Here is a 26,010-nt window from a genome sequence, read left to right as displayed (position 1 = left end):
ATCAAATCACAAATGCATATTCTCTGGTTGAATTATTGAATGAAAGCCTGGTGGGGATGGAAGGAATGCGACGATATTCACCCCGTCGGCAGCATTTTTTGAATTTCAAATGGTAGCTTCAGGCCAGGGCTATGAATGGAAGGCAGTTATTGACATCGGGTTCAATTCAGTCTGGTCCTATGCATCCATGTGAATGGCCTCCAAATGCTGCTGCTGCTGCCTGCATATAGTCCTGATGAACTTGGTGTACATTGTGGGTCATCATCATCATCTCCTCCTCCTCCTCCTCCTCCTCCTCCTCCTTCTCCTCCTCCTCCATCTCTTTCAGCTTTGTTCACCTTCTCCTCTATTGCAATCCCAGCATCCTGCCCCATCATTCCATCGAAGGCAACAAGAATGTAATACTTTTGTATTCACATATCATTTTTTCGAAGAAGAAGCTTTTCCAGAGTCAGCGATGGCTCAACATCTCACGAGCTGGATCAAATAATCTCCTTGCCACGGGGCTCAAGGCCTCACTAATTATCTCCTGTCCACAGCAGTCCTCTATACATGCTAAAAAGGTTCAGAACAATATCGCACATTCATAATTTAGACTTGTCTTTAAAAACTCTGGTGAGTGTCTCTCCATTAATTTCATTTCAATAGTCCCCTACATCACAGCAGCTGTTATACAAAAGAAGAGAAGCCATGAACAGGAGCCCGTGAGCCAGCGGGCATGGTGGCTAGATTGTTCTGGAGGTACAGAGTTCTTCCGTCCACTGTGGGCACGGGGTCGGGCTCACTGTCCGTGTAGCTGTATGCGTTGCTACCGGGCCCACTCGTCTTGGGCGGGTATTGCTGGCGTCGCCATGACTGCGTGCCGGAAAGACTGGCGTAGTGGTTGACAAACGACTGAGGCCCTTGCCCATGTGCTCCCACGTCCTCATCTAGATCAAGGTCACTAGACTGTAATATTCACAAAACAAGAAGACAAAGACTGGTGAACAGATGTGTGTTGGTTCATCAACAACATACAATGTACAGGCACCAAAGTTTCCTCTGTAATCCTTTAACTTCCATAATGACTACAAGAAAGGTGAACACAGTGCTGCTTCTTTTGTAGCATATGAGCATGAAAATTGTCCTCCTGATTTTTTTTTTCACAGTACTTTTATGATATTCAAAAACATAGCCAACATCAATAAATGTACACTTCAACTTAACCATATTATAATCTAGAAGACAGGATGTAATACTGATGCTTTGGAATGTATGATTAACGTTTGTTTATTCTTTGGCAACACACGTGAGATAGATGCTGAAGTGCACAGAGCATCATAATCTGACATATATTTATATCTTCACTTTCCAAAAACCCTTTCAAAACCTGTGATTTGGATGGGAAAACACATTAACTTCTTGAGTGAATAGTAGTGAGCCACTACTGCTAAATACCACTGACTATCTAAGGATGAGCATGGTCAATTTACCCAGGGTAGCCTCTTCAGTGTTGCCTATGTGCTACCAGAGGACATTGCCACTATTTTTAACCCAGTTATTGACATGTACTAAGGGATACACTTTGGTCAAGCAGTACAGTACAAGCAAAAAATCAACTTGCCCACAATTGAATGCACCAGGTATCATTTGAACCCAAGACCTTTTGTTTAGGACCCAGAGTCTTATCTGCTATACCATGGTATTTACAGCAGAAAAGGCATTGACATCAACAATGGTATGAGTAAAAATGTCAGACCAAAGCAAAAGATAACAACAGGGCTCTGTTTCATAAAACTTGTTATCTGTGACAAGTTGTCATAGTTGTTATAAGCTACTGAAATCCTGGCATCTGATTGGTTAAAAGCTAATTTGTCATAGAAATGTGGCAGTTGTCACTGATAAGAAGTTTTATGAAATGGGATCCAGATCGAATGAAATCTCCTTAGCCCTCCACATTATCCTTCCTAAACTCACTATGGACTCTGACAGTGACTGGAGGTCAGCCTTCTCCGTCAGGCTACTGTTCTCTCCTGGCTCCTCCGCCTGCCGTCTCCTCATATCCTCATAATGCTTACTCTCCTCCTCCTCTGAGTACTGTATGCTGCCGGGGCTGGGCCGTGGGGGCGGTCTGCGGCAATGCATAGATTGAGTGAGAGGGGGATTCATGATAGCAAGATTCTGCTTTACACACAAGGATGGCATAACATACAATACATTACAGATATTTACCGGTACTGTGATATTATTTTTTTTGGCGATATCAAATGAGTGCATTCCAAGGCTGCGTGAAAACTTCCTTCGTGAATTCTGCATCATTTCTCTCTCTCTTAATCTTGGAGGTGATCGTGACAAGTTGTAGGAGATTAGGTACTGGATAAAGGGAGCGATAACTAGCCTCAAAGTGCTACACTGCTGCCAAAGGGAACCTGACAGGCCCTCCACAGGGAAAAAAATCATGCACTTTTCAGAAATATTTGAGGACTGAGGTGATCCAACCTGCTATACAACATAAGGGGACTCATAACAATAACACCCCCCCCCCCCTCCTTGTGTTCTCAGGTATAACTGGAGTAGATGAGAGACTGCTAGAGAAAGAAGAATAGATGGATGGACAAATGGATAGACAGACAGACAGATCAAGACAGACAAAGAGAGTATCACAACCACTTATTTTCCCTTCTTTTATTTTGGTGGGAGGAGGATGAGGAAGCCATTTTCATTGAAGGAATAAAATAAAAGGAGAAATCTTGGATACTCTATGTACCAAAGTATTATAAATTTTGAACTGTCATGCAAGCACAGTTTTACAAGTGTACTTCCATTGGCCCACGTACACCCATATTGTCATGTACATGTATGCCACCTGATTAACATTGTGTACTCATAAGGATAGACAGAGGGGGTATACATCCCACATGGCAGAATATTGGGATGATATCTTACAATGGCACACATTCACAGACATAAAACGGCAAAATAAAAAGAGTCACTGTTAGTATGTCATGTTGATCATTTGAAAACAATGTATGTATAATGAACATTGTACATTTACAAACTGGGATGCACATTGCAGTTTCCTCAGATAAATAACAAATAAAACTCCTAAAATCACATGAAATTTAACACAGGATGATCTACGACACAAAAAGTTCAGAGTTCAAAGTTGTTAGTTTTGTCTATCAGTTTAATATTAATACTTGTTACGATGTTTACAGCAATGGATTAATCTAACTCATCAATTCTTGAAATGTGAAGTTGAGCAAACCAACAAAAAATAAATAAATGTAATAAGACTGAATAACAATTTTTGCCAACTGTTATTCATTGTCAAAAATCTTGGCAGATTTAGCTTTAATATGAAAACACATGTGTGACTGAGTATAGGACACACATGCAGAAGTTACAATCTGTACTTCTGAAAACAATGCATGGAAACTGAGCATCACACCTAGAATGGTGCATAACCTGCACTTTTAACATTGTTTTTTTACAACAACATCAACAAATTAATGCATATCATCACATGGGCCTAACATTCCATGCTGTTAACACATCTATCGACAAGAATGCATTCATCAAGCCAAACTGTTGATTACACTACATTATATATTGTACATATCAGCAACAGCAACTTTCGAGACATCTATCTCTCAAACTTCTCTCCAAATAACTGATGGTGTCTAAAAACTAATTAGAGACTGTCAGGGGATAAAAGTTAGTTTGTCACAACCATCAAACAAGATTTTCCAACATTCCTGTGAATCAAAACATCAAATAATAAAACATGTTTCTATATGTCTTGCATGTCTACTGAATCACATCATTCCAGTAAACATGGGGGGGGGGGGGGAAGTCTGTTTAAAAAAGTCAGCCCAACACTGGGGCAGGTTGTGAGTCCATACATGGTGAATATAAAACTATCAAATTCTGCACAACAAGGAAATGACTCTTGTACAAATATCACACTTTTTATATGACACAAAAGGGGATATCTAAGTAAAACGATGGTGACAAGTGCATGCAGTGGTACACACGTGTGTACTCAAACTCCATGCACTTTGCCCAAGCTTGTCAACATGGAGGGGGCAGGAGATTATAAAATCACTGCATTTCTTGGAACAACAATCACCAAACTGTAGTTCAATTGGTCAGACTTATAGAAACCAAATACTGATGGGGGACGTGCTTTGGCCATGACATACTCTTTGGATGGTCCGAGGAACGTCATCAGATGTGGCTGCTCGTTGTCGTTGTTGCTAGGTGATGTTTTAGGAATTAAACACGTGAATTACAAAATAAAATACCTGCATTCAAATGAAATCTTCAATTTTGGAAGCATGATTTGTTCATGCACCGAAAACTGTCATTTGTACAAACACAAAGATCTGTGCCTCAGTACACACCTCAGTACCTCTGCAACATCACACAGGACTGTTCAGATAAAGATGATCTTTTCCAAAGGCAAATTTGACATATTTGCCTGGAGCTTATCCATACTTCTTACTTCTTGGAGTATTGTTATAAAAGTGAAGTGATCTGATTTGAACCCTGCTATGTTTTAAAAAATCACAGGTCAGCCCAAATCTGTTATCTATTCTCAGGGATGGCGGTTCAGCAACATTGTATCGGAACATATGAATCAGTATAACAGGGTATGTGCTTCCTAACAATTGTACAACCCTCAATACAGCAATATATCCCCGGGGTACATATTCATTTTAAACTTTCAGTCACATATCTAGCTATGCATACTAATTTACCTCCGAAGAGCTGGAACGAAAAATAACCAAGAAAAATAATTGTACCGTTCCTGATAAATTGGTACAACAGTCACAGGATGCATATTTGATAAATCTATACAACACCACACATAAATATCTTTTCCTTTTGCTGGAATATCATTTTGCTAATCTGGCCAAACCTGCATAATACTCCTGAAGACCATAAAAATAACATCATTACCTAACCCTAATTTCAAAAGTTTGAAGACTGGAATCAAAGTTACATATCAAAGGAAAGAAAGATAATGAAAAACCAAGGAGTTCAGTTTGGAAATGGCAACCTTGCCTACTCACCTTGTGTATGAATTCGTCCGTGCGTAGACCCCACCGCGGCCGTGCGTTCTCCCGTTTCTTTGCGATCTCCTTGCTGTAGGATCCATCTCAAAGGATGAGAAGCCACCATCTTCGGTGCTAGCCACCTCGTTGGGCTGGTAACCTTTCATCACTTTGCGATCTGCAAAAAGTTGGAGGATGGAGAACAAATGTAAAATTGGACTGAGCATTAGATGACTACAGGCTTATGTGTATGGATTTTATTGATCTTCAGAGACACTATTCACAACAGTTGCAACCCCGAATGTAAAAGTCAGACTTTTGTACATATATCCAGTTAATGGTAGGATGTGATGATGCAAGTGCTGTATTGTGGTATAGATTTCTCTTCCTCTACACAGATCTGCTTTTAATACTCAATGGATGATACTGCCCTCAATCTTGGAGGTGAAACCTTACAGCCAATTGGGAGAGTCTCAACAATACCTACCAGTTCATTTAAAGCTAGTGAGATGCATTCAATCATGTGCATGCTTACAGACCCAGTAATTTGAGCAGACATGGTTGGCCTGACTAAATTGATCTTCATTTGCTACCCGCCAACGTAAACTTTACAAACATGACTAGCGCCCATCAGTAAATATGGGTATGAAAGCATACACTCATTGGTAACAACTCCAATCAAGATACATCAGCTGTGTGTGCACTTTATTTATAGAGATCAGTGATAAAGCTGCACAGAATTTGTTATCGGGATTCTTGAATATATCCAAGCTGGGCCAGCCTTTCCCTACTCTCTGGTATCCCCATGCTCCTGCATCTTTAAAAAGTATATTCACTGGATATCAACTCAAATTACTTCCCATATCCCTCTAAATTCTCATGTTTAAACATAACATAAACCAGAAATGGGAGAGATAATCTTGAAATACACATGATGTAGTAGATTTTAGTAATAAGTAATAATATACTGTATATTCAATGGCAAAAACTGGAAAACAAAAATATAATATGTACATGTACGTACTCAATGTCTGATGCTACTACGGAGCATTAACACAGAAGCAGAAGACTTTCACTGCACACAAACATATTCATTTTACATATCTTGTGATACATACCGACATAGAGTCGACTTCTTCCCAACATGCATAGGGTAGCTCCCACCAGGATGATGACGATGACGCCTACCAGGGCGATGATGACCAGGAACCACCACTGCTCATAGAAGTTCTTTTGTGCCCCTGGGGTGCCAACTGCAGAGAAATTAGAATAAAAATTGCTCATCAGTTTTCATCATATCTTTCAACTTCATCATGCATTTTTTTTTTCCACAGCAATTCTAATTCACAATGTTTTTTGCTTGCAGCAGCTTGACAACAAGACATCAGAACGGAGCATTCATGTCATGGTCATGGTAACTGCAATTTATCTAATTATGTATGGAAGAGGGAAACCTCTACTTGGAAACAAGCTCCCACTATCTCTTGCCTGTTTAATAACAATGCACTGTTTCACTTGGAGCTTATCTTCCTTTCCCTTTGATGTAATAACTGTTTGATTCAAAAGTTAGCAATCATTTGAGGCAAAATAGAAATCATAAAACAACACTGCCACTAGCGTTCCCTTCTTGACTGTCTGTGCATGAATGTTCTATGAAAATTGTCAATTTACCTCCAGTGTTTTAATAGTTACCAACAGACAGAGCTGCAGAAATATCCAACATCATGGTGATCTCAGAAAGGAGTTGCCTTTATAGATTTGAGTTTGGCACAAAATATTTTTATCGATGGGTGAATCAAGGTTAACATTGAGAATGTACAATATCCATCAGCTTAATGAAAATAGGAAAAAGGGCGTCAAACTTGTAATTATTGTGTTAGACCTCACTGACTGGAAATAACAAGTTTCATACATTTCAGCAAAGAGCACTTAAATCTAGTGGAATGCACTGCTCCTATAATCTACCAAAGAGTAAAAAAATAATAATAATACACACATACATTGTAACAGTATGAGCAATATTAGGTATGAATTCAAAAATATGTTGGAAACACTGATTCAAACACATAAATCTTATCCTTTGCCTGGAGTAATGCATTATTTTCTTGAGTTTCTCTGACAAGTTTGTGTTTAACTGAGACAAAATTTTACATGCCCACGATGGCTTTTTCACCACAAGATCTGAAAAAGTGTTTGCACTCAGTAGAAAGGAATTAAGCAATAATTAATCTTAAAAATGGTACAGAGCATGATCTATGGAATGAAATTTCCACTGTCAATGTGTTAGGAGGCTAAATGTACAGTTATAGGAACACCAACAGACCAGGGTCTTCATAAATATCAGGCTAGAAGTTTGTCTCAGAATGATTATATTCGAGGAGCAACTCTTGAAAAAAAAAAATGGGCAAAGCACTGAAGTGATTGGATGAAGAACAGATTATAATTATCACTATTACCATAAAACCAAGAAATTTATTTTAGATTAACACTTTGTGATGACTGATATTACTGCCAAACAAGGAAATTAAAGGATCAAGTACAGATTAATCAGGGCTCTGTTTAAAATGATATTAAGGAACAATTGTAATCACTGACAACCAATGACATAACACAAGTTTAGTGCAGTAAAAAAAATAATAATCTATATAGCTACTTTGAGTGTTCAAGTAGATCTGAATACTTGTAGAGTACTCCGTACTGTGTGTATATGATTAACAGGCAGACTTTGCATACAGCAAGTGCAGGTGTGCACAAGGCTATGAATTACTTCAACACATTAACTAGGATTTTAGAGAGGTGAGCATGCATTTTCTATACAGAAAACGGCCAAACCATGTAAATATGGAAAGACCACTGTTCTTGAAATACTGAGTAATCTGGGAGATATTCACCCAATACACATGACACTTACAGACTTGTTAATTGTTTAGGTATAATGTACACACGTGTATACACATACTTTTACATACAAAGTATATATTCATGTACTACAACATTTTTAGTGACGAGGCATCACTGGGGAACCACTGTAATTCAACAGATTTTTACGCAATATTAATTAGCTGAACAAGAACAAAACAATCTGTGCATGACACAGTGAGAGTTCACGTAGGCTACATTTATGTACAGTTGTTTCTATTGCAATGGTTTAATACATCAAATGATAAAAATCAAGGTGTTATCCCAATATATTTATCATGATTAAAGACTAACACTGAAAAAGATAGTAATCATCAACATACACCTGTAGTTACAATGGAATAGCAGCAATGATAAATAATCATAGTGATGGTATAAGTGGTCTTGATAATGAAAATACATGCTTTGAGCCCATTTTCTACAAATCACTTCAATGTTGGGAGCACCACATGAGTTTTCTAACTGACAATATTTGTATGATTGCACGATTGTATTGCTTTGACAGCTTTTCTAAAGCATCTAGAACAAATCATCAACTGTGAATATGCTCACTTTGCAACTGATTGACAAATTGCCCTACATCGACGGAAGAATTTCATAAATTTGAATGCTCACTTTTTACTGAACTCTTTGAGTGGCAAGCTTGAATTCCTACTTTTCAAAATCAACTGCATATTCTCCAACTAATCTCACAACCTACGCAAACTTTATGAAGTGCGCACATCTACATGCATTCATGGAATTATCCTGATGACTGAACAAGTTCAAAATTTCTTCAAAAATGCACGACAACTATAAAATGAACAGCACACTCACAATGCGTATCCTCTCCACACGACTGAATTCAAAAGCAGGTTCCTATATGGGGGCTTTTCTCACACAAACTCTTACATGCATAACACGCATCATTAAAAAACACCATGAATATTCAAAAATCTGGGACCTGTCAAACGGCACACGTAAGAGTCAGATCCCTCATGCAGAGAGTATCCCAAGCTGCCCCGCTCACTCTCACTAACCACTTCATTACCATTCCATTTTATTACATAATACATATTCCACCAATGATCCTGTAGGTGTGTACTTTACAGGGGCGGATCTAGGAATTCCATAAAGGGGGGGGGGGGCATGTAACCCCTCCATTTTTTCTTTTGTTTAAACAAAATTAGAGGGGGACGTGTGCCCAGTGCACTCCCCCTGGATCCGCCACTGCTTTAGAAGAGTCCTGACTAAATTAAGAGATTGACTGTGTGCACACCATGAAAAACTACATAACAAGATCCATATTAAAGGGGATGGCTAGTAACTGATCAGTGGGAATCAGTGGGAATGCTGGGGAATGATTGTTCCAATCCTTGTGGGATTCGTTTAAGGGTACATTATATATCTATTGTTGTGTGACAATTATTTGCTTCAGAATGGTCTCATATTCAAGTAATGTGCAGTTTAATGTTTCCAGGTTAGCATGCCTGTACAGTGACGGGGCGATCGTTTACGGGGCCGTTAACAATCACCCCATCACTGTACAGGCATGCTAACCTAGAAACATTAAACTGCATATGAGACCATTCTGAAGCAAGTAATTTTCACACAACAATAGATATATAATGCACTCTTAAATGAATCCCACAAGGATTGGGACAATCATCCCCCAGCATTCCCACTGATTCCCACTAATCAGTTACTAGCCATCCCCTCCAAAGTTCTTCCAAAAGGAGAATACACATGCATGCTTTGACAAAGTAAACACCAAATATTGGCTTTGGCCTTAACATGACTATTAGAGGGTGTTATACTATCACCTTCAGCACTTCTGAATGTTGCATACATTTGTACTTTGGTTCTGCACTAACCCTCTGGTTAAACCACATCATGCCAACTGTCCAGGGAACATGCTGCTGTGAAACTACATAATATATACACTTAGAAAAACAACTATAACCCATTTTCCAGTTTGACATTGCTGTGCAGGGATAGCATTGTACCAATGTTGTGGCTTATAAGGCACACCGATAGGGGAAGCATACTGTATGCAATGTACTGTCTTACACTAAATGCAGGTGACTTTGAAAGGAGTGGTTATATACCCACTGAAATAATGAGCATTGCAAGTCAAGTATGTTTCTACATATAATTACGGATTTAAAAGTGAAATGGCTGGATCATCATTATTCTCTTTACTTCATATCTACCATATATTGGGAGGGACAGATAAACAAATAAACTAATACATAGAATAAATAGATAGACAGACAGATTGAGGTAGAGAAAGATAGAGAAATAGATAAATAAATCAATGAGCTGATAGAAAGAAAGAGAGAAAGGAAAATATCTGTTGCTCTTGGCCTTTTTTACACCATCACCATGCACAAAATGGATTTGAATTTCCCAATATAGGGGGAAAAGCATGGAGATCGAACTTAATCAATACATGGCTATGCCATTTTATTTTGTTACAGGTATAAACCACACTTTCGTTGTATATTTGAAAAGTCCACTTTGATACAATGATAGCCAGTCAATGAAGTATCTTATATTTAGAGTAGAGAGAGAAAAACATGCTGATTTCATGATGCAAGAATTTAGATAAGATCCTTTACAAGATATTACTATGATTCTGAACATGCTCATCATGAACACAAAAGAATTGCCATATCCAGAGCAAATGAAAAATCTGTTCAGTATATTACACGTATGTTGTATTCATGGGACATTGTTTCATGGTACAGAAATTAGTGTCTTCAATTAGGCATTTGGTGTTCTACAGTACATGCCAAAGGTTAAATAAATACAATGCATTTCAGAAAGAAGGCTTGTGAAATGGTATCCAGTCATGTTTCTCCTATTATGGGTAAGCAAAATCTGAATAATATTTGAGAAGAAAATACTGGTAGTGTAAATTTTGCACTAGAGTTATCCAAGAGAAAGTTGATGTTACTGGAGCTTAAATATTTTCATATGTGCAGTATGCGGTGTGATACACAGTATAAATTGATGAAGTATAATAAGTATATTATGAAGATAGTGAAATAAATTCTACCCAGGAGACAGGGAATGAATACCAATATTTTGCTTTCTTTTAACACAGCGCAGCGAAAGGGATTTTTTTTTTCTCTCTTCCTTTCTTTTCTTCTCAAATGCAAGATCTACTGTACTAGAACTTGTAGGTCGGGGATTGAGTTATTTGGATTGAATATACTGTAGCATACATATTCAGTTGTTGCTTTTTTTCTTTTGCTGTTGTTGTTTAGAAATCTTGTTACAATGTGGCATAGGTACTTTGCTAGTCATTTGCTTTAGGAAATTCAACTCTACTTTATATTTCTGTAATGTTGATTGCCCAATCTAATTTTCATGTAAAATATAAACTACACATAGTGCAATGCAGAGAAACTCCATGGAGACAACTACACTGAACAGCATGGGGTGAATCCAAGTTTGGTGCGAGTGCTGGTGTTGGTGTTGATGTTATCTCAACACTAACATCACTGATAATCCTACACTTGAAATCAGTTGGTGCTAGCTGGTTGACCTCTAAATTATGACGGCCTTCTGGCAACTAGTGTTACACCCAGTGTAGCACGCCACCTGCAGGACTGAGCTTCACTTTACTATGTATTGACCACAAGTACTAATTGCCATCACTCTCAATAAATTTGGCCTGCGGCATCGGAGCTTGATTAAATGCAGATGCAAGGGGGATAACACTAGCACCAACACTAACACCAGCACTATAGCACCAAACCTGAAATCATCCACTGACAGAGACAGTGCTTGGTGTATAGTCAGGGGTGGGGTCTTCCACAGCGACAATCCCCTCACACAAACATGATCAGGCAAGTGAGTTGTATACACGTCCAGTGATGAGGTCAAATAGACATATCATTTGGGTAATACCACATAGGAAAGAGAGATAAAGAGGCTCCAAAAGGGAATGGAGAGGGTGAGGGGTGACGGGGAGGGGTATGAATGGGACTATGGTAGTGACAACGAATGATACCTTCTGTAGTTGACTCATTTGTAATACCGGTTGGCTCAGTGGCTATGACTGGAAATCATTGAGAAAAATGGAGAATCAGCATATATTTTCACCTGTATTCCCAATGTGATAAATATCTTGTCCTAGATAATGACTAATCATACGATTAAAACGGCAGCAACAGGGCTTTACAAACCTGTGCTGGTAATGCCTTCCCGCCCGATAATGATCGAGTCCTTTCTTACTTCCACTCTTGTGGAGTTGTCACAGAAACAACATCCCAAGTTTCTGAACCATCAATCACCTCAGTCTGTGGTTACATTGCATATTTAATTGGCTTTCAAAACTACTTGCATGAGCGACTGCCTTATTTTTGACTGAAAAATGCTCAGGTATTCCTCACTTTGCTGTGTATATGTGCAGGAATATGACAGAATCCATAACATAATGTAAAGAAATGAATGATAAACAAAAGATTCCCATCCAAGAAAACACCCAGCTCCAACATGAAATATTTCTGACCAGGAAAGCATTTAATCATTGTATGGAAAATGAAAATTACTACAAAGAAAAAAATGAAAGAGCACACCACAACATGAATCATAGTGGTGAGTGATTATAACAGGAATGTTGAAGGAATACGTGGTTCGGTGTCTTACTTGGTACGTAGTACTCTTCCGTCTGGATCGGTTCACTGATGCTGATTGGACTCTCTGCCATGATGCGGAAAGCGTACGTGGCTCCCACATCTAACTCGGCATGCGGGATAAAATATTCTTGCTTGTTGGGACCGATGCTATCGCTCACCAGCTCCCATTTATCTTGGTCTAGTAGAAAAAGAACAAAGGATATTAGGCAGTTAAAAACCACACCACATTCAGAACAGTAAACCTGTCAGAGAAGTGCCTCAAAGTGAAATGTAAAGGTGAGATACTGCTTTGATAATTTTCACAGAAAGAAATGATACTTACTTCTTATCCCATCACAGTGGCATCAATCGCGAATTTAAGCAAAATGAAATGTAAAAGTGAGATACCGCTTTGATAATTTTCACAGAAAGAAATGATACTTATACTTCTTATCCCATCACAGTGGCATCAATCGCAAATTTAAGCAACTCGGAAAGGTGGTAATGAAGCATACAATGTACACAAGATTTCACGATGAAATGTATCTCAGGACAACTAATTTCATCGTCCACGACATCTTCAACAACGAAATTTCAGAGTAAAACTTATTATTAAGAAGTAAACGAGGCACTCTCCAGGAACTTTTCTCTGCTGAGTCTATAGTATCTCTGGTGCACATATATATGACAAGTACTGCAGGCAAAACTAAAATTACTGCTTAAAAGCAAATACAAATATAGTCATCATTGTACACACATACTATGCGACTTCAGCCGATCAACCCCATTGCAAAATATAATTCCCATCGTATCGACTTTTACCCACTATTGTGATCTTTAATAATCTAGTCCATGTGTGAAATTACTGACTAGCATCCACAAGACCAATACTATGCATGATTGAGAAATAAATGAATGGTGAAAGATGCAAATGAGATGCACTAATGTATAGATCCGACACTTATAGCATTAATCGCACAGTTCACATTCCTCTAAACAAGATGCAGGATCATCAACCGAATGTAAAAACAAACAACAGAAATGAGTTCATAACAAAATTTAAAAATCCTCATGAATGCATTCCGGATATAGACAAAGTAAAACAAATAAAATGCACCTGTTTTAACTTGCTCTCACCCTATACCATGATCATGCAGTGACTGTGCCTCCTAAAGCCAACTTTCTCATTAACCCTCTCACAACCAATCCTGTCATGTGTCATCAACACCTTATGTTGTGTGGTTGTCGGTGTGCTGGGAGATTTAAGCAAGAGTGAGATAAGCCAACGAATATAAAAGGCAAAGAAAATCTAGCACGCATGGTACATGTATATCATTGCAATAAACCAGTTTGGAGTTCCACTTTGCACATAAGCAGAAAGAGGTCACTTGTACCAATAGGCATGTTGGTTTTTAAATTCACTAAGATAAGCATCTGAAGTATGATGATGATTCATGTAATCCTTATAAATTGTACTTGCTGGCACATCCACCTGACAACAAGCTTGGTATTTGACAATATCAATAGAAAAAGCTTGTTCCTACTTTCAATGCAAAATAATGAAATGGATGTTTCCATATTAATTGATGGACCATTCTACACCTGGTCACCTGGTCTACACAAGTTCATTCTTTGTTTTGAGCATTATCTATGAATTCCATATAAATTGTTAAGCAAACTTATGCAGTGTGTCACTTCAAAAACGAGTGAAAGTACTAACCAACTAAGAAAAAAAAAAAGGTTATTTGTATCATTATGCATATGAGCTAAACTCCAAACTGGTTTTTACAGACATGCATGACAGGATGGAGATGGGGTGCCATTATGAACTGAACCAAAAAATGACATTTAAAAAAACTTGAGGAAAGAATTGATCGTGCAGCAAGGCAGTGGTATCGACCTACGTACCAAGGGAGGAGCATGAGCAGTTGTTTCCTGGATGGATGTCAACAACTGTTATATAGAGAGTGCAAACATGTCTTAGAAAGTACTGTGTCTTTTTAACCCTTCACATGCCACATTCACTTTCACTCTAGTGGAGTGGAGTGCCGAGTTCATGAATACTCACATATACAAACAAATTTCTTTAATCACATGACGTATACTTGGCATCGACACACATTAGTTTTCAAGCCTATTGCACTACACATATGTGCACTACACTGCAGGCATGACTGAGTATATGCAGTCTCTCCCTCTCTCGCTCTCTCTCTCCCACACACACACACACACATCTACACAAAAGGAGGCTAAAACTTATAACAACCGTGATGCTTGGGAACGGCACAGTTTCCTAACTGTGGCATCGACATACCAACAAAATTGAAGAGTTTGCATCATAGCACTATTAGACACTTCAGTATGTCCCAAAAAAAAATTACAATCAGATTTTCGAATTGATAACACCCAATATGATTGACCTGTCTAAATGCTACTTCAGGGTCTTAAAATATAACATCTTAGCTCTATTTTGCAGAAAACCCTATTCAGTTTGGCTAAGCAGTCACAGAGAAATGTAGATTGTTGTAAAGCACGTCATGAGTCTGATTCTTCCAATTTTAGCACTTCAATGCTCTTGTGTGTGGATACAATAGACAGAACTTGGAGGAAAGAGATTCCTGACATCCTCTACAAAATTCCTCATTTCTCTTTGACCACTGAAGCAAATCAAATGGGATTTTCTGTAAGATGTGGGCAATGAGTTATAGTTTCATACCCTGAATTTGTATTTAGATTGATTCACTATTTTTAAGGATATCATTGCGGAGGGTCCCGTTGTAATTTTTTTTTTAACATACGGTATATACAGCTGTAGGTGTAAGATGGGATGCTGCGACACCAACCCAATAACTTGCGCTACTGTGAAACAGGCCAGTCCAATAGAAATGTCTCACAACTCATGAAGTGACATTGCTTTTATGTCATAGGTTTGGTATCAAAAAGCAAGGAAAGATTATGAAAAGTGAGTGGCTAAAAAACAGATAACTTAAAAGACTGGAAGCACTAATAAACACAAACATTCATATCTCTCTCATACACATCAGAATCACACGTATTAGAACTTTCCAGAATTCTAGACCCTCACATGCTAAATGACATAAAAGTTAGCTCACAAACATTACACTTTCATGCCAATTTCACACTGTCACATTGGACTGAACAGGCACTAGAGGAGAAGGTGCACAAAAGGAAATACACAGCCCTTTAATTGAAGATATTCTTTGCTGGCAATTAGTACACAGCAAACAAATTTCTCATGGAGAATAAATGATCTTTACTCCTTGCATCTACAGGACAGTACAATGCACATTCCCTCTATTCCCAGTTTCCCTTTGAGAAATGGTGTGAAAACTGTCAATAGGGATTCTTTTCTTTTAAACCAGTCACACATAACAACAAACCTAACAAATTTTTACTTCGAACATGGTGCATACCAATGATCATTGTTAGACACTAAAATATGTCTACTAAAAAATAATGTGTAAAACTGCACTTTTTGTTCACATTTTAGCTTCACAGAAAGCTAAATTATGGCATCATTTATGCGCACTGCTAACACACCACAATCCAAAGGGAGGCGAGTCTGGAAAGGGTCAAGGAAACAACTTCTAGCCGCAAGATGGAAGATAGAAGAAAAACTTCTCATCAGACACTGACACAGCACACACCCACCTATTTCATGTGACTCAAGGACGTATCCTGTAATGGGCTCGTCGCCATGGTTATCTGGTGTCCTCCAGGAGAGAGTGACTCCTTCTGGAGCAGTCTCCAGTGTGACATCCTCTGGGGAGTCTGGGGCACCTACCAGATTGGAAGAGAAATGAGCATCACTGGTATTACTTGCGCAAAAAAAAAAAGAAATGAAAAATCTAGACAGTGACACCTTCTACCATTTGAGCATGTATACTCCCATGACCCACTATAACAACTTAAATTATCAACTCCCAGAAACATTAGACATAATGCAAAACGGATTCATACTCTCAGGGGTGGTGAACCTATGAACATATTTTTATTGTTTGAGCTGTATTTTTCGTAAAGGTCTATTTTTTGTGAATTTCATGAATCACAGTTGGATAGCAAATTCAACAACACGCTAAAATGTTGAGAAGCACTACGATAACAATGCATTTAAAGTAGCGTCTGTGTCAATTTGCGAGAACAACATCTCATGATAATGTTTGTGACCTCCGCATTGGCGAAAGTATCTGTACGTGAAAAAAAAAAAACAGCTTATACAGTACATGTAATTTTCTTCAAATAACTGAAGATGCATCATTTAAAAAACAGAAGAAAATATTACTCGTAAAAAAAAAAAAAAAAATGATGAAACAAAGAGGCATGAGTAATCTCACACAAGGAATAATTGATGGGGCAGTGTTGCAATAGCTGGCAGTACATGTATGTATTCCATGTGCTAAACAACAACGTTAACAACAACAAATGTTTCCTTTACAGATATTTCATTGAACAATAACATACTGTACGAGATGAAATTTTCGCGTACAGATATTTTCGCGAAGTGCTACTTAGAGGATATTTTTGCATGTTGTTAATTTCACGGTTGCGAGGGTCTAACTGAACTTAGCTATCGCGCGTTGTTATTTTCGCGTGTTATTATTTTCGCGGTTCAAAGGCGATTCGCGAAATTCGCGAAAATAAAACCACCGCAAAAATTTCAGCTCGTACAGTACCATAGAAGTGGTGCTATCATTTGGAGTAATGGCTGAAATAAGGCAAAGTTTTTACCTTCCTGAGGACCTGTGGTTATGTTTGATTCCCGTATTTTTCCAGATCTCATTTCAGTGTCTGCCCGGACTTCAAACATATAGTGCACCCGCTCCCCAAGATCCGTTGCACTGTAGGACATCTGGTCATGGGGCAGAGTGACCGTCACTGACGTCCTTTCACCTGGACATAGAAAGCACCCAGAAGAAAAGTTATGGAAAACAGAAAACAGGTGTCATTTACATTGTCTTGTTTGTAGCAAGCACTCTTTGACAGAAAAGGGAAAAGCATAAACAGTAACTTTAATGCATCAATATAAATTTGACATTAACAGAATTTATAAAGAATAGTTCTGATCAATACACACACACAGGAAAAAAAAAAGTTGGGAAGTAGACACAAATCAGTAGCTTCTAGGGCCAGACTGTCCAGTAAAATATAATATGCTGCCATCCCTGTCAAGATTTGGAAAGGTTTCTCAGAGCCTGATATTCACCTATCGTTCACATGTCTTTTGAATTTGACTCATCGTACTATTTGAAAGCCATGTGACATCACAGGGCAACCTTTGGCGAACATTGAAAACACTGCTGACAGAGCAGATGGATTTTTCCTCTAGTGCAAATGTCATTGCACTTTTTAACACGAGCAAGTGACAAGTGACAATAACGTGAGCTCACCGTTGATTGGTTGGAGTGGCTGGTAGAAGAGCCTATAGTGAGTGATGACACCGCAGGGGGTCGTGGGTGGGCCCCACGACACGTTGAGGGATGACATACGAATCTCGTTGAACCTGAGATACTCCACTTTGCTAGGCCCTGAATAGACACAAATGACAGATGGATTGTGTCATACCATTTATCTTGAGGAATGACAGGAATACACAGAAACAGTAAAAAACAATAATCATTTCAGGAGTAATGTATTACTCATCATTCCTGAAAGGTGGTGAATCTTATTTTTGTTGCTGAGTCACAAGTTTTATTTATCAACTAAAATAGCACTCAGAGAGCACAGACTTCCACCATACAGTTCATTTCCACCTATACACACATGCTGAAAATTGCCCTATTTCCCAATGATAAAGAAGCCTTGCTGTTGTGCCTCATTTGCAGGGTCTACCTCATCAGCAGCTCACTGCACACCTCAAATATGCGCTGCCTGAACTCCCTTGTTTTTTGCCCTATTTGCTATTTGCAATGATAATCCTTCAAAAACATAAAAAGCAAGTATCCCAGATTGAGACAGTTATCCATATCACTACCTAAATCTAATCATGTGTTCCTTGTGTCATTATCAACTTTTCCTGTAAGTTTCACTCAAATCTCTTCATAACTTTTTGAGTTATGTTGCAAACAGATAGACAGTCAAACAGACAAATCAACATCAGCAAAAAAAAATTACCTCCTTGGTGGAGGTAATAACAACGCAAAACAACCTAGATGAAAATGGATATTAACCCCTCTATGTGATGAACTACAAGCTTTTGAGTTCATCATGTATTATGAATAAATACATCAACAAATTTTCAAATATCACGACATTACATTACATTAGTTTTGTCAATGCCTAAGCTATGTAAATGACAAAGATACAGTACAATGTGACAGCTTATAGCACAAATGACAGGATGATGCTGGAGCACTCACGATCCCCTGATGTGGTGTTGTACACTGGGCTGCTTGCCGGTCCGTCCCCAGCTGCATTGTAACCTTTGACCTCGACTCCATACTCCGTGAAGCAGGTCAGTTCATCCAGGAACACGACCGTGGTGGAGGCGGGGAAAGTCTTGGTTTTCTGTCCCACATTGCTGGTCGTCCTGGCAACGCGAGATGCTCTCTCCCAATATGTTACCTGCAAAAAGCAGTCAGAAATAAACACTTGTATTAAAGGTAACATCAATATATGAAGAGTTTTATTGCAACATGAGCTAAGCACCATTTCTAAACATCTGAAAGTAAGTTGGTCCTTAGACAAAGAAAAATAAAACCTTTCCAGCCATACATTATTTGTTACATAACAAGGAATATTCTTGAAGTTGTGATTGAAAATATGACATATTTTCACCTTATTTTCTTTATTTTAATAATTTTAATAGAAAATACCTAAAATTAGCAAGAACGGAAGCAACTCCATTTGGAATCAAAATCTTCATATTATTTCTTATAAAATGGGTTCAAGAATGTAGCCAATTGGAAGCGCTGAAATGAGTCACGTGTGCGTGCATTAATTTCTAAGTAAATGCACTAAGAAGAGTCTCTCTTCCACCTCCCTGGCCTGACATACGTCACAATGTTTACACTAGCAGTGCGCACTCAATCAGTTGTTACAAGTGCGTCACGCGCTACTATAAGCGCTGTCAATCCTGTAAACAACTTCTAGTTCGGGCCGCGGGCTGCCACAACAGCCGGCGGCCTTTCTTGTGCATAACACGTGGCGTACATATACTCTTATACGTACGTACAGTACTTATGTGCGGGATTTCCGAGTGCGACGTGCGTAGATGTTTGGGACGAACATCTTCGAACATCTTGACTTTTGAGCGAGTGCTACATGTAGCTGACTGGTATTGATCCACAAAGGTACGTGAATAATGCTGTTAGTTTTCGACCCATTTTATAAAACAAATGATGCACAGGATTATTTCGTGGCGTTAGTGAAGGTGCGGCGCACTCTCGAGTATTGACAACGGTTGCAAACATGCACTCGGCTGCGCCTCGTGCATGTCGCACCATTGTCAATACTCTCGAGCGCGCCGCACCTTCACTAACACACTCTATCCTGTGCATCATTTGTATACTACTACATTCTGAAATCTTCCCTGATTTTACACAGGACCTTATCTGGTACCAACAGGCAACAAATTGAGTGCACCATTTATTTATGCAAATGGACCATCCATTGGTCTTCTAGTATACTACAAGGAGTTGCACTCTAAGAGTACTCACCTTGTACCCCTGCAGTCCCCCATTTTGAGACTCCACTGAGGGTGCTGTCCATGAAATCTGGATACGGCTTGAACTTACGGTGACGATCTGGACATTGGATGGCGCCTCAGATGGGACTGAAAGTGCAAAGAAAGGAATAAAGGTGTGAAAAAAAAAATCATAAAGCCGTATAATGGGACAAATGGGTCCACAAAGAATGATTTTAATGGAAGCTTACTTTTAAAAAAATGAAAAATGTTTCACATAGTTTGTTGGAAGTCAACAGCCTTTGTTGTAAAAAAAAAATCAAATTTCCATTGAATGTTTACATAAATAAAATTTAATGATGGTTAGAATATATGCTCAAGTCGATATCAGGTTGCAGAGAAAAGCAAAACTGCTAGACATTTGGCAAATAGGAGTGGGTGATGAATCATCAAATTTAAATTTTCACTGACGTCCAAAGATATTACAGATACAGTATGCTGCTCTATGAGACAATTATAAGTAGCACTATAGTCACAGTGCTTTCTTTGGCCAGTTACAGGGCAAAATAACTTCAGCGTGCTTTTCTTTTCCCCTCTCCTCTGAGAGCTTGAAACATCTCTGACTTTAATATAGTAAAACCATCCCTCTTCATCTCAAACAATGTACTGTGACATTAAGCTGGATGTCACCAAATGTTCACAAGATGAGTTGATCATTCATCATTTAGAAAACTAACTACACTGTAGTATCTTGTAGGCAGCAGAAATATAAATGGCAGTGTAAATGGTATGAAGAGAATATCAACATAGCAACTGAGCTGCACAAATTCTAACTTTTTACTACTTCTACTATGTTGAACATTCCCCTTATAGTTGTCACCATAGTGAATTCACATTCTCAGTTTCACTCTGTCTACACCCTCCTAACACTGTTATCACCCCGATGCCGGCATCTTATAATTGGTGATCATTGTACAACGTTGGTGACTACGTACCTGCTTCTCCAACATACACAGTCACTGGGGCGCTGTAGGGGCCGAGACCTCTAGCATTGTAGGCGGCCATCTTGAGCTCGTAGTTCTGGTGCTGGACAAGGTTCAGCAGCTCGTACTGATTCGTGCTGGCGCTTGGGATGTTCTCCTCCATGTAGCTGGTGCCGGGCAGCTGCCGAAACTGGATGCGGTGGCCGAGCAGCGGGCCGTTGGTCTCGCTCTCCGACGGAGCACTCCAGGTGACCAGCAGGGAGGTGACGGTAACCGGGGTGACACCAGTAATGGTAGGGGCGCCATCAGGGACTGGACACAGAGGACACAAAATCGAGAAAAGTTGATTCTTGGGGTTTTTTTCTGGAGTGACAACTTTTCAAATCTTAATATATTTCACATATGGAGAATAATTCTAATTCTTGTAGATTATACATAACGACACAAAGATATAAAAGATAATATAGTGTATGAAAGTATGAACTTGAGTAAAATCAACTTGTATGTACAAAAAGTCTTTCACAAGCTGAACAAAGCAGGCTGTTTCACTATCCTACCACTACAAGTACAGGTAGGTCCAACTCTTTTGGTACCATAAGTAGTGCTTGAACGATACAGGAGCCAGTTTCATAATATACAGTGTATCTTGAAATTAAAAACCAGTGGGTGTATTCAATTACAGGACTATGTCTAATATATATGTGGGCTACAGAAACACAAAACCTTGGTCTGTGAATATAATGTATGACCCATCCTGCATATGGTGTCTATGATATCTTAGAGGAGTAGCCAGTGGAGTTCTAGGTGCCTTTTCATCTCCATTTCATACATCATGACATTTCATTATTAAACACACTTCGAACAAATTCAAAACAGCCGTCAACTAATACATACTCATAAGTTCATATAAATGTCACATAAAAAAAGGAACTTGAAAGAGTTATCTTTGCTATATAAACAATATTTTAGGAAAGAGCTCACCATCTTGGTCAGTGACGACCGGATCAGAGGAGGGACTATTTGGACTGGAACCCACATCATTGTAGACCTTGATGCGGAAGTGATAGGCAGTGTACGGTTCCAATCTGGAGGGGGGGGGGGGCAGAAAACCACGCAATATATTAGCTGATATGTAACACAACAGAGGAGGGTGTCATAGCACTAAATGCGCAAAGGGTAAACAGCTACAATTGTTTCACAAGTTAGAAACATAGTGAGATATATCAGAAAAAAAAATCAGAGATCAATAAATGGGATAGAAGAATATGATATATTCTATGATTGCAAGCAAGAATGTTAAGAAGTGTAAAAATGTATCATTTTGCTTAAACATATTCATACACTTTATTAACCTGAACCATTCATAAGTAGTTGATCTGGCGCACGCTCGATGGCCACTTACAGATAACTTAAAGACGACTTTCCTCATCGATGTGTCAATCTGGCGGCCATCTTTCTTTACATTTCTGTGATAGGTTTTTGAACATGAAGTGGGACAACTTTACATTATTTCATTTGAACACCAAGAGGATGGATAATTTGAAAAGACCTACAAATCAAAAAATCAGAGTTCTGCATTCTGAAAGGCTATCTGTAGTGATTGGGTATTAATTCATTGCAAACAATGGCTCCTTACCCATCCACGGTGTATGAAACGAGAGAAGGGTCTATGTTTGTCCGATGCTGGACCCAGGGGCCAGACTCCACCCGCAGGTCAATGGCGTAGAAGCGCAGGGGAGAATTGCCGTCGCTACCAGGAGTCCAGGATATCCGTACCTGTCTGCTTTTGATGTGGTCAACGCTGGGCTTAGAAGGCGCTTCAGGGCTCGCTATAGTCCCAAAATGTATGGCAATATTAAAAATTAGAGGTTGGTTCCATATACTGTATATGCAAAATATTTAGCGAGTATAATTTTTCGTGAATCGGAACTTCCTGACAATTTTACAAAGGGATAAATTTCTTCCTTAAAGATCACAAACACATGAAGAGTTTAAAGGCAAGAAAAGACAAGTGCCATTTCTAAAAATTTAGTATGGTCATCGTCAAATAGAGAAAAATTACATCTTCACGATGATGCTGCTCTAATACATACCACGAAAACATTTTTGAGGACACAACTAAAATTACTCCAAATATTGTATCTATTTTTTGTTTTTCAGCAGCTTCAATCTCAAATATCTCAAGTTAATATAAATGGATACATTGAATTGCATTAAATTTGTCATATATTTACCACTGACTCTGGTGGGGCATGGCAAAGCTGCACACCAGACAAGACTGTAAAAGTGGATATGTCCGCACCAGTAATTGTTCATGCTCAGCTGGGTATAACAAATATCACATGATTTTAAGTCTTCATAATCAAAACATTAGATAGTGTTAAAATCATGAGCAAAAATATTTGTGTGCTTCTATTTTCAAACTAGTTTTTGGTTGCGTGAAATGGGCAAAAAAAAAAAACTACTTAAACAGAATCCCTTCACAGTGCACACTTACTCCTGTTGGTGGTGGTGACAACAAGGACGGTAGCCGTCTCGCCCAACCCCACAGAGTTGCGGGCGGTGACCTCAAAGAGATAGGTCTGCTCCGCCTGCAGGTTGGTGGCACTATACTCTCTGTTGGCCTCCACCTCCTGCTCCACCAGGGAGCTCTCCGGGGCACTCTGGAGCCGGTAGCCAACCTGTGCACAAAATAGGCAATGGATGGATGTCAAGCTGGGAGAGGATAATGGTCAAACTGGACATGGATAATGGTTAAAGTGGACATGGACAAAGGTCAAATTGGACATGGGTAAAGGTCAAACTGGACATGGACAATGGTAAAAAGGGACATGGGATCGACATTGAATAGGCGATGAATGAATAATGGAATTGGCAAGACAAGAATGTCAATAATTGAGGGGCCACAGAAGGTTTCTTAGGGTTGGGGCTGCAGGCCAGGGGTCAAGGGTCAGCCCTTGCAGTTCCACAGCCCCTGAAATCACCAGTAGAGAAATGCTAAGCAAGTATTTTGTGCATCTTTAAGACAGTAACATGATTATTACTATGATTCATTACCTCTACACCTACTAAAAAATTGATTAAAGTTGGGCTCCTGCTTCAATGGGTATTGCTTTCCTCATTCCATTCAGCCAAGTATAGGGTAAATTCCAGATTGGGTGATATCTCGGATTGAAGTTGAGTTTTGTTCTATGTTGCACAGTGTAATCTTTCCCCTCTTTCCTGTCTGCTGCAATATTTATGCATCATCTTGGATTCACCTCGCCAGATCAAGATACACATCACTTCACTTATTTCTACAAAGATGATTCCTGCCTAGCTCTTTCATACCAAAAGCTGTGAGTCCCCTGCGAAACCTCCTCCACTCCGGAAACCTACGTACCTTGTACCTCAGGTTGGGCCCATTTGGCTCCAGCGGCTCTTGCCATGTGATGGTGACAGAGTTGAGCTCCACCACTGGGAAGGTGATACCTACAGGTGCACTGGGCACTGATGGGTGGGCGGGGAGATAAACACATTTGACTCCATGTAGCTCACACACACACAATATGATCATGTTTACAGCCAGGAGTGATGGCAAAACTCCCAAAACAGACTGATCTACGCAGTGCATCACAAAAGTGTAATAACAGTGAATGGCGATCAATCATGTGTCTCTCCTGGTTTGGACAACATGGAACATATATCATGATCATATGTTGCTAGCAGGGAGAAAATTCCCTATTATAGTTTGATAGTTTGTGTTTCACAATATTGTCTGAATTACAGTCAACCCTGCCCAAGTAAAATCTATTTGGACAGAAGAAATAGCTTCAACTTAGAGAAAATTTATGAGGGATTAAAATTGATGGAATATACAATTGTAAAGAGAACAGGACTTGAGAAGACTTTCGACTAATTATTTGAGGTCGACTTAAAAGCAAGGCTGACTGTACTTGGCATTTTGACAGAGCTCAATCTTTCTCTGGCCTTGATACACAGAGCACAATATGACATACAATGATGTAAAAAAAAAAAAAATTCTCACGATGCATGCTAAATATACACCACTTCTCAACAATTCAGTCGTATTGGGCAATGATTTACCGGCCATTTATAAAAAAGCAAAGCACAGTGTCACTGGTAGGAAATTTTTCCTTACTTACAGACGAACCACACCAACTGTTCAATCACAAACAAGATTAAGAATGAAGAACAATCTTTCAAGTTACTCATGACTACACTGTTTCAAATGTCAGCCAAATACAAAAGACAATGGAATCTCCGGTGAGCACACGTCCTTGCTTTCCTTGTTTTTGTTTTTGTTTTGTTTTTTGGGCATCTTTCGTCTCCAGCAGTCGTCAACCTACCAGATTCAAGTGTCCTGACTGGCACCTCGTTGCCGATGGCGCCGTCTCCCACACGGGTGTAGGCCAGCACCGTGATGGTGTAGACGGTGTAACCCCGAAGCCCATCCAACGTAGCTTCCCGGCTGTCATTCCTAGGTACATCCATGTACATCAGGGTCCCCTGGATCTCTTGGAACAGCACCTTCATATGTCAAACAATAAAACAAGATTGAAAGCAAAGGATACACTTTTCATCACCTTCCCAAAAAGCCTTGGGTAATTCAAAGATTATTCAGTTGTACTTGTATCATCATATGGTCAGCTGATGGTCTGATGGTGGTCGCAGGTAACTTACTATGACATCTCAAAACATATACAAGAAAAAGGGTGCAATTAAAAATTCCTATGCTCTTAGAAACAGTGTGCGTTATCTGAAAGAAGAAACAAATTTCATAAAGCTGTATATGGATTAGGTCACATTTATGGAGGGTT

At 39.1% G+C, this 26,010-nt stretch overlaps 1 protein-coding gene across 1 annotated transcript in view; it reads right to left on the bottom strand.

Moving 5' to 3' along the window:
- Positions 1–669: 669 nt before the first annotated feature.
- LOC140231570 (protein sidekick-2-like) overlaps positions 670–26,010 on the bottom strand; it is a 136,945-nt gene continuing 111,604 nt past the window's right edge. The window contains exons 25-41 of the mRNA XM_072311708.1: positions 25,540–25,720; positions 24,573–24,679; positions 23,688–23,871; positions 22,827–23,019; positions 22,172–22,275; positions 21,203–21,502; positions 20,242–20,357; positions 18,943–19,147; positions 17,974–18,111; positions 17,315–17,476; positions 16,238–16,366; positions 12,597–12,764; positions 6,158–6,292; positions 5,058–5,217; positions 4,185–4,238; positions 1,957–2,110; positions 670–948 (exon numbers count right to left, since the gene is read on the bottom strand). Of these exons, the coding sequence (XP_072167809.1) occupies positions 670–948; positions 1,957–2,110; positions 4,185–4,238; positions 5,058–5,217; positions 6,158–6,292; positions 12,597–12,764; positions 16,238–16,366; positions 17,315–17,476; positions 17,974–18,111; positions 18,943–19,147; positions 20,242–20,357; positions 21,203–21,502; positions 22,172–22,275; positions 22,827–23,019; positions 23,688–23,871; positions 24,573–24,679; positions 25,540–25,720 (2,769 nt within the window). The remainder of the gene's footprint in view (positions 949–1,956; positions 2,111–4,184; positions 4,239–5,057; positions 5,218–6,157; positions 6,293–12,596; positions 12,765–16,237; positions 16,367–17,314; positions 17,477–17,973; positions 18,112–18,942; positions 19,148–20,241; positions 20,358–21,202; positions 21,503–22,171; positions 22,276–22,826; positions 23,020–23,687; positions 23,872–24,572; positions 24,680–25,539; positions 25,721–26,010) is intronic.

Source organism: Diadema setosum, chromosome 8 (assembly GCF_964275005.1).
Source record: "Diadema setosum chromosome 8, eeDiaSeto1, whole genome shotgun sequence".
NCBI classification, from domain to species: domain Eukaryota; kingdom Metazoa; phylum Echinodermata; class Echinoidea; order Diadematoida; family Diadematidae; genus Diadema; species Diadema setosum.
Note: the sequence above shows the minus strand (reverse complement) of the source record. Positions and strands in the feature narration are given on the sequence as shown.